General features: G+C 49.1%; 2 protein-coding genes across 2 annotated transcripts in view; both read left to right on the top strand.

The window, feature by feature from the left end:
* Positions 1-1,482, top strand: part of dnah9l (dynein, axonemal, heavy polypeptide 9 like) — a gene marked incomplete at its 5' end in the record, with an annotated part of 234,184 nt that extends 232,702 nt beyond the window's left edge. Inside the window, one exon of the mRNA XM_079507118.1 lies at positions 850-1,482. Within this exon, the coding sequence (XP_079363244.1) occupies positions 850-1,097 (248 nt within the window). The 3' untranslated portion in view covers positions 1,098-1,482. The remainder of the gene's footprint in view (positions 1-849) is intronic.
* Positions 1,483-4,590: 3,108 nt separating this feature from the next.
* Positions 4,591-5,061, top strand: LOC306927391 (transmembrane protein 208-like; the record flags this gene model as incomplete). Its single annotated transcript, XM_079507106.1, has 1 exon — positions 4,591-5,061. One exon carries the CDS (start codon positions 4,591-4,593, stop codon positions 5,059-5,061), a length of 471 nt encoding a protein of 156 aa, XP_079363232.1.
* Positions 5,062-10,315: the final 5,254 nt, after the last annotated feature.

Below are 10,315 nucleotides of genomic sequence, written 5' to 3'. Positions count from 1 at the left end.
GGGACCCCCAGATAGGGGTATATATTAATAACAGGTGGTCCCTCTCCTCCTCTCTCCCAGGGGCCCCCAGGGACCCCCAGATAGGGGTATATATTAATAACAGGGGCTCCCTCTCCTCTCTCCACAGGGGCCCCTGGGACCCCCAGATAGGGGTATATATTAATAACAGGTGGTCCCTCTCCTCTCTCCACAGGGGCCCGCTGGGACCCCCAGATAGGGGTATATATTAATAACAGGTGGTCCCTCTCCTCTCTCCACAGGGGCCCCTGGGACCCCCAGATAGGGGTATATATGGGGGTCCCTCTCCTCTCTCCACAGGGGCCCCCTGGGACCCCCAGATAGGGGTATATATTAATAACAGGGGGTCCCTCTCCTCTCTCTACAGGGGCCCCCTGGGACCCCCAGATAGGGGTATATATTAATAACAGATGGTCCCTCTCCTCTCTCCACAGGGGCCCCCTGGGACCCCCAGATAGGGGTATATATATATAACAGGGGGTCCCTCTCCTCTCTCCACAGGGGCCCCTGGGACCCCCAGATAGGGGTATATATGGGGGTCCCTCTCCTCTCTCCACAGGGGCCCCCTGGGACCCCCAGATAGGGGTATATATTAATAACAGGGGGTCCCTCTCCTCTCTCTACAGGGGCCCCCTGGGACCCCCAGCTAGGGGTATATATTAATAACAGGGGGTCCCTCTCCTCTCTCCACAGGGGCCCCTGGGACCCCCAGATAGGGGTATATATTAATAACAGGTGGTCCCTCTCCTCTCCTCTCTCCACAGGGGCCCCCTGGGACCCCCAGATAGGGGTATATATTAATAACAGGCGGTCCCTCTCCTCTCTCCACAGGGGCCCGCTGGGACCCCCAGGCCGGCGTGATCTCGGAGGCCCGGCTGAAGGAGTTAACCCCCGCCATGCCGGTCATCTCGGTGCGCGCCGTCCCCAACGACCGCCAGGAGACGCGGAACATCTTCGAGTGTCCTCTGTACAAGACCAAGGTCCGAGGACCCACCTACGTCTGGACCTTCAGCCTGAAGACCCGGGAGAGGCCCGCCAAGTGGGTTCTGGCCGGGGTGGCGCTGCTGCTCAGTGTCTGAGACCACTGGGACCACCCAGAGACCACCCACTGGGACCACCCACTGGGGGACCACCCACCCACTGGGAGGGAGGCCCTGCTGCTCAGTGTCTGAGACCACTGGGACCACCCAGAGACCACCCACTGGGACCACCCACTGGGGGACCACCCACCCACTGGGAGGGAGGCCCTGCTGCTCATTGTCTGAGACCACTGGAACCAACCACTGAACGGAATAATCGTTAATTGATTAATCGCGTTAAGAAATTATTCAATTCAAATTAACAATTACTCGAAAATTCTGCGGTTCTATCATTGGGCGGTTTCCTGTGAATGTAATGCAGTCTGCGTGCGTGGGTTGGGTTTTTGTTACAATGCATCAATGCTTTTAATACATCAAACAAATAAAAAATTAACGGCACCCTTTTCTGATTGGTCGATATTTGTACATCCTTATATTTTGTAGCCTCGGTCCCAGGCTCACTTAACTGCGAAAAGAAGAGCCTGGTCACAACGTAAGGCAAAGAAGCTATCGGCGGACGTATCCTCCGGAACATCCATCAGATGTATTTCCCCCGGATACGATATTTTCCCGACCAATCACAACACTTGTTTCAATCGCGGAGAATGTGAACTGATTTGTAAAGCATCAACGTCATTTCCTTGTTTCGGTGGGGACTAGTAAACACAGCCGCACCGCGTGACGTAGTTATCTTACACGCAACACTTCCGCCACTTCCGCTGATAGTCTTTTCAGCGTAGGTCTTGCCCAGGGTGTATATTTTGCCATAACCTTCGACCAACCACATTGGACTCTGTTTAAAGTCCTTGTCCTTCATTGGTGTTACTTAGCTCCGCCCTCTCTTCTGATTGGACGATTTGTTTGGTTGTTCCTATTTTTGGCGATAACTTCAACCACCTACAGGATGATGAACATTAAGGTGTGTTTGGCCGCTGCAGTAGTACGTCTTTAAATGTACTGATGAATTGAAAATGGAGGACCCTGATGTAAACGAGCAGTTTTTGAGTCTCCAATGTCCCCATGTCCCTATGTTTAGAGTACCAACAGGGGGCACTGTTGCACCACTCACTTCAGACCGGTCTGATTTTTTGTTTGTATTGACCTGTACCTTCGTTTAGATTCTAATCTGCATCCTGTGAAATAACATTTAGCAGATCTACAAGCTCACAACACATCGCATCGCCATGTGTTGCTGCAGTTCCACTTTTCGCCAGTAGGTAGTGGCAGCTTCAACGTTGTTGGATAGCCTTGCTGGGGGCTCGGCTGCCACGGTCACCCAACATCTCCGACTCCAATACCTCCAGTGGCGTGCACAGACATTTAGAGGGGCAGGTGCTCAAGTTAAAAAAGGGCACCTTGTGCAGCGCGTGGAACCGGCCGGTTGCCTTAATCCATTTTGGGCGGGAACCCCTTTTGGTGTTAGCATTATGTTATGCTTTAGCTATTGAAAAATAGCAGATCTACAAGCTCATAGCGCGCCACCGAGTGGCGCGCTATGAACTTGTAGGTCTGCTATTTTTGAAAAATCAAAAAAAAAGAAAGAAAAAAAAAGGTTTTTCTTTTTTTTTTTCAAAAGGGCACATTGCCAAAAGGGCAGGGGGTGCTCTAGCACCCCCTAGTGTCTATCTGTGCACGCCACTGGCCAGAGCCATAGAGTAAGACAGAGTTACGACAACTCTGTTCACTTCACGGGGCTTCAGTCCAATGGCCAGGGTTCCTCTCCTATAGACTTCTATTGAATAGGGAAACCCGGAGGTTTACGGAATGCATTGGAGCAGGGGTGGGCAATGACGATGGAGAGGTCCACTATATTTCCACACTCACTCCCTAGGGCCATATATTACTGTCGTAGCAAAAATAGCCGATGCTCAAAACGCGTCGCGCTGCGACGCGTTTTGAGCTTGTAGATCGGCTATTTTTGCTATATTCGAATTGAAATCTTGAATTATTTTTTGCTATTTTTGAATTAGAATCCTGGAAATTAACATTTTCATGTAATTTCAAATGCCTTTAATTATACTTGTGTTGAGCAAATGAGCTACTAATTTAGACTAAGTAATTAAAGCGGATCATGTTTGCATGTTGTGGAATTGTCACACCAATATTATATCAGTATTCTGACATTAACCTGAGGGCCACATTAAGTGAAGGTGGGGGCCGCATGTGGCCCCCATGCCGCCAGTTGCCCACCCCTGCATTGGAGTCTATGTGGCTCGGTGCGCGAGTCCATGAACCACGTGACCCATGCAGGCTGTTTTCTGCCCCCTCAATGAGTCCATGAACCACGTGACCCATGCAGGCTGTTTTCTGCCCCCTCAATGAGTCCATGAACCACGTGACCATGCAGGCTGTTTTCTGCCCCCTCAATGTCGTATAACGTTGTATAACAACTCCACATTTGGTATTACTTAACCCTTTTTGGACTGAGGTCGATAAAAGAAAGGCTTCTAAATTCTAACATGTTTCTATGTCAGTGCAGTGCTCACAGGGTTAAACCCATGTTTCTATGTCAGTGGTGCTCACAGGGTTAAACCCATGTTTCTATGTCAGTGCAGTGCTCACAGGGTTAAACCCATGTTTCTATGTCAGTGGTGCTCACAGGGTTAAACCCATGTTTCTATGTCAGTGGTGCTCACAGGGTTAAACCCATGTTTCTATGTCAGTGGTGCTCACAGGGTTAAACCCATGTTTCTATGTCAGTGGTGCTCACAGGGTTAAACCCATGTTTCTATGTCAGTGGTGCTCACAGGGTTAAACCCATGTTTCTATGTCAGTGGTGCTCACAGGGTTAAACCCATGTTTCTATGTCAGTGCAGTGCTCACAGGGTTAAACCCATGTTTCTATGTCAGTGGTGCTCACAGGGTTAAACCCATGTTTCTATGTCAGTGGTGCTCACAGGGTTAAACCCATGTTTCTATGTCAGTGGTTCTCACAGGGTTAAACCCATGTTTCTATGTCAGTGGTGCTCACAGGGTTAAACCCATGTTTCTATGTCAGTGGTGCTCCACCTTGTTCATGTCAAGGACCCCCAGAATTATCTCTATTGGGCCACGGACCCCCATCTCAAAATATGTTGTTCCAGGGACCCCCAGAAGCAAATATTTTAGTTAAAAATGTTCGCTCTGAAATATATATTCAAAGATGTCGCATTTTCATGATTTTTCAAAAATAGCAGACCTACAAGTTCATAGCGCGGCACTCTGTGCCACGCTATGAGCTTGTAGATCTTCTATTTTTCAATAGCTAAAGTATAACAATGCTTTAAAACACCAAATCGGGTTCCCGCCCAAAATGGGTTAAAACGCTGACGTCATAGTTGATGATGCGAGGTATGAGGTAGAGCAGCGGTCGGCCTCTAAAAGGCCAACCGCGCGCGGTTACAGCGCTACACACAGCGACAGAGAAAACCTCGCCCAGGAAACAAACCAACCGTCCGTCCGTCCATCAGAGCCCGGACGCAGAGAAAAAAAGCGGGAAAAACACAAGATCAGAATGGCGCCCCCCAGAGGTAAAGCGGGCACCAAGGGCAGGAAGCAGATCGTTGTGGAGAACGCGGCCACGCTCAAGTTCTACTTAGCCGTCGTCATGGCGGCCGCCGCCATATACGCCGTCGGCCTCGTCTACTTCTACGAGTCGTCCACGTTCTGGACGTGGGCGCTGCTGCCGCTGAGCGCGGCCGTCAACGCGCTCAGCCTCTACGGCATGTCGCACATGGCGGAGGCCACGCGCTGCCCCGACAGCGGCGCCCTGCTGTTCGAGGGGGCGGACCTCAACGCCACCGCGGACGACGACCACGAGGTGGTGGGCGTGGCCGTGCACCTGAAGGACGTCATCCTGCTGACGGCCATCTTGCAGGTGGCGAGCGCCGTCTGCTGCCGCTACGTCTGGTGGCTCTGGCTGCTGGCGCCCGTCCGCGCCGTCCACCTGCTGTGGAGGGCGTCGAGTGCTGTGGAGGGCAGTTAGCGCCCTGCTGGCGCCCGTCCGCGCCGTCCACCTGCTGTGGAGGGCGTCGAGGGCTGTGGAGGGCAGTTAGCGCCCTGCTGGCGCCCGTCCGCGCCGTCCACCTGCTGTGGAGGGCGTCGAGGGCTGTGGAGGGCAGTTAACGCAAATTCCTGCTCCAGGTTCCTGACACCAATCTGCGCACCATGGGGGACCGGGCCTTTTGCTCTGCAGCACCACGCCGGTGGAACAGCCTCCCCGCCGTGGACTTGAGAGTGCCGCCCTGACTATTGACTCTTTTAAAACAGGCCTGAAAACCTTCCTGTTTCGGAAGGCTTTCTCGTGTTAAATTGTTGTCGTTTTTGCACTTGATTATTTTTATTTTTGATAACCCTGTTTTAACCTTCTGTGATTGATTATATGTTTTAACCATGTAGCAGTCTGAGATTCCCTGTGAATGAAAAGTGCAATACAAATAAAATGCATTATTACTTGCGCAAGCAGAGCGCACAAGTCATGTTTTCGGCCAGGTGATATGATGGGCGTGTTTGGGGCCAGCACACGTTATGACGTCATATGCTGGCCCCAAGCTGACCGTGCAGGTGTGTTTTTGTCATGCTACGAAGCATATGTCCCATGACGTGATGAAGATATGTACCAATGTCCCTTAGAATGCACGTGATGTGATGTCATACGGACATACGGAAGCTGACCGTGCAGGTATGTTTTCCGTGAATCGTGATGAAGATTATGTACCAATGCCAGGGTATAATTGGTTGACGATGGTGACGTAATGATGATACGTTTCAGTGTCAAGTACATGCACATCAAACCACGGAGCCGATCACATTATACCACCAACCACTCAGAAAACTACATACATATAGACATGTACACATGGGTTAGGGTTAGGGTTAACCCTAACCCTAACCCTAGATCACCAGATAATCAGCAAAGACCTCCGAACACCGCATGTTTTATCTAAACCATGGAGAGCTCAGCCTATATGAATGTAGCCCCTAGGGGGAAGCAGAGATAAATGATGTCATAAGTGACACAGGTATTTAAGGCCTTTTTGAACAGGCAGGCATGAGATTGCCAATCTGTGGGTCCTCACAACACCTTACCGGTTACTGTGTTGTGAGAGGTTTGTTTGAATGCCAACTTGACAAGTGGTGTACCGTTCATGTGTTTGAGAGATGCGAGGTGTTTTGTCTCTTCGGGGAATTGTGCATGTAAACTGGATATGGAATTGTACAGATGCAGTTGAGAAAGTGTGGCAGTTGTGATCCAAGTCACTGCATGCAACCTTACAGAGTCACATGGATCATGTGGAGTGAGCGGCCTAGGGTTGACCGCTGTTCCTTTTTCTTGATAGTGTTTGTTTAGTTTGAGTAGATGGCACAAATCAGCTGGCCGGCTACCACAAGAGCATGGTTTGGGCTCTTATACCAGGGAGTGCGGAGCTGGTTATAGCTGGTTTGATCACAGTTATATTTCATTGTTTGTTTGTCAAACCATCTTCCCCATCGTAGCTAAATGAGTATCCCAGCTGTGCTTGGACTCCCTTTGTGTCGGGCTGCCATAGACGTGAGGGGCCTTGTACACAATTTGGACTGCTGTGTGAAAAATGGGCATTGGGCCTTTCTGTGTGTAGTGCTCTATAGTTGCAGTGTTGGCCTTGAGGTCAAGGGTAAGGAGCTCTTTGATTCACCAATTTGATTCCCCTCTCTAAGCCTGCAGCCGACAAAGCGGAGCACAAGCAAGTGGGTTATTTTGGGCAGCATTTGGGAATATGATACATGTTGTATGTCATTGCTCACTTTCGATTTTAAATGAATTTGGAATAAAACAGTGTTTTATTGAAATTCCTTATTTGTACAAAAAGCTAATAAAGATTGTATATTTTTCTATGATACCTTGGAGTCCTGCATGTTGATTATTATGGCGGGGTAACATAAAGGGAGGTGAACGGCAGCGCGGTTGCGCAATCCAGTTTAGGATCACTAAAGAAGGAAAGGCCAAGCCAAAAAGAAATCAGCGATCCGGTTTGATATCAATAATAAAGCTTATCAGACGGAGCGTTGGATTCCAACTGGCGGAACCTTCCGTCAGGAGCAGTTAATGTGTTAAGCGTGCGCGTCTGATCGAGATGTAGGTGTTTCTACCGTGTGAGTTAAAGCAAAACGTTTTTTTTTCTTTCTTTTTTAGGCAGTATGTGGACATTCAAATGGATTCTGAGACCTGAGTCGGGCCTGAAACCAGGATTCTATTAAACGTCTTCGATACATTCTGACAGTTTTCTGAAAGATGCATGTTTCTGTTTGGGAGTGTTGCTCAAGTACAAGTGCTGTCGACAGTTTGTAGCGGTCGACTACAAACTGTCGACAGTTTGTAGCGGTCTTTGTAGCGGTCGACTACAAACTGTCAAATCTCAGCTTCTCTTTGAAAGAATGATTGAAATATTGAATTATTAGGTTTAGCTATTTGCTACGTACCTACTTTTTGGACGTAAAAAAGTAGTATTATGAAGTATATCGTAATAAAGATGTGGATTAAAGGACCCAATGCCTTCGATGGTGACGTATATCTCGATCAGTGTTGGGTGGATTAAAGGAAATGCCTCTATGTATATCAAGGGGGCAGGCAGACTTTCCAACGTTGAAGCTCTGGGTCCTAGTGGTAGGAGGAGGGACTACAGGCGGACCCGTGGATTCATGACCGGGAAACCCCGTGCAGCTGGGCTTTAACGTTGAGCGCTCGGTTGCCCTAAGTCACTCAGGACCTCAAAGTTGAGGTCCTGGGAGGGACTTCCGGCAGTCTTCCGGGTGCTTCAAAACGCCACTGAGCAACTTCCACTGACATGAATAGCTGGGGGGGCGGAGCTTCGCGCCAGTTCAGTCTCTATTATATATATACTCTATGATGTATATGTATATGTAATTTGTAAGTTGATTAGCGGTATACTGTGGTTACTTTTGATGCGTATGCACCGTCCCAGCATATGACGTCAGGGTATAACTGGTATAGCTAGCTCTCAATGATGACTAGCTCTCAATGATGACGTAATAAAGATGTGGATTAAAGGACCCAATGCCTTCGATGGTGACGTATATCTCGATCAATGTCGGGTGGATTACAGGAAATGCCTCTATGTATATGTATATGTAATTTGTAAGTTGATTAGCGGTATACTGTGGTTACTTTTGATGCGTATGCACCGTCCCAGCATATGTCGTCAGGGTATAACTGGCGTCATATGCTAGCTCTCAATGATGACTAGCTCTCAATGATGACGTAATAAAGATGTGGATTAAAGGTCCCAATGCCAGAGTGTAATTGGTTTTCGATGGTGACGTAATGACGATATGTTTTAGTGTCGGGAGGATTAGAGGTAATGCTCCTATGTATACATGTATGTAGTCTGGCACCACTGCCGTTTCAGGCACAATATAGTCATTACGTCATTTGCTGGGACGGTGCATACGCGTCGTCGGGCGGAACTAGTACTTGCGCGCTCTGCTTGCGCAAGTAACAATGGGAGAAGGGTGGGGCCGAGAGAGGCCCTTATAGACCTGTCTCACAGCCTTTTCCCCGCCCCTTTTCCAGAGCTAGTGGTGATAACGTGACGTCACTCCATAGGCTTCACTCACACTGTCACAACAGAATGTTGTATAGCTGATGCATGAGACTTGTTTACTGTTGCAAGCTCGCAATTAATTTCCAATGGGAGTCACATGGTTTGACACAACATTTTTGTTGGGGGGGGGGGGGGGGGCAGTCGAAACACAGCCGAAAGCCGTACAACAAAAATGTTGTGTCAAACCATGTGACTTCCATTGGAAATGCATTGGGGCGGCCATGACACTTACCCTTTGTTTACATCTACCATGTACCATTGTTGTATGCTAGATGTATAGGTGTGAGTGAGGCCATAGACAGTAGCCTACATGTTAACAGACCTACATTTAGAAGCCATGAACAACGCTTTTTCTGAAGGTAAACTTTATTCTACTTGTTTTAGCTGTCTTGCCATCTTGTTTTCGTCATAATAATATTGGTCTTTTAACATTTTCACATTTGGAAAACGGCCTTAAATGGTGCAGAGAAAGCAGGTAGGATTGCTAGCAAGAATGCTAGCACACCTAAACCCTCACCCTAACCCTAACCCCCCACGGGGCAGCACACCTAAACCCTCACCCTAACCCTAACCTCCCACGGGGCAGCACACCTAAACCCTCACCCTAACCCTAACCTCCCACAGGGCAGCACACCTAAACCCTCACCCTCACCCTAACCTCCCACAGGGCAGCACACCTAAACCCTCACCCTAACCCTAACCTCCCACGGGGCAGCACACCTAAACCCTCACCCTAACCTCCCACGGGGCAGCACACCTAAACCCTCACCCTAACCCTAACCTCCCACGGGGCAGCACACCTAAACACTCACCCTAACCCTAACCTCCCACGGGGCAGCACACCTAAACCCTCACCCTAACCTCCCACGGGGCAGCACACCTAAACCCTCACCCTAACCCTAACCTCCCACAGGGCAGCACACCTAAACCCTCACCCTCACCCTAACCTCCCACAGGGCAGCACACCTAAACCCTCACCCTAACCCTAACCTCCCACGGGGCAGCACACCTAAACACTCACCCTAACCCTAACCTCCCACGGGGCAGCACACCTAAACCCTCACCCTAACCCTAACCTCCCACGGGGCAGCACACCTAAACCTAACCCTAACCCCCTTTTTGAAACTAGCTCCTTGCCACTCACCCTACACACTTCCACTTGGTTTGAGCATAGATATATCAATCATAGAGACGCCACTGGATGGGATTGGAATCCCAGTGCTGTCTCTATTATTTATATATCTATGCTCAAACCAAGTGGAAGTGTGTAGGGTGAGTGGCGAGGAGCTAGTTTCAAAAAGGGCCAATTTAACCCTCTCCCAACCCTTAACGCACCTCGGACCAGTGCTCCTTCGAACCAATGATATGTCGAACCAAAGTATGCCTCCCATGATGGTCCTTGTAAATTGATTGATTGGTTGATTGATTGATTGACAGGTGCTCAGCCTATACACCATCTGTGAACCAGTGGCGTCTCTCTGGCCGTCTCCTATCCATCACCGGCAGGACTTCAAACTATACAGGTATCAATATACCTGTATAAATATATACAATGTATTGGTTGTTTAAACTAGAATGTATTTGTAATCAGACACAACAGAAGGATATCCATAATTTGCTATCAGTGTGTACATCTAG

This window comes from Electrona antarctica (genome assembly GCF_951216825.1).
Source record: "Electrona antarctica genome assembly, chromosome: 1".
NCBI classification, from domain to species: domain Eukaryota; kingdom Metazoa; phylum Chordata; class Actinopteri; order Myctophiformes; family Myctophidae; genus Electrona; species Electrona antarctica.
Note: the sequence above shows the minus strand (reverse complement) of the source record. Positions and strands in the feature narration are given on the sequence as shown.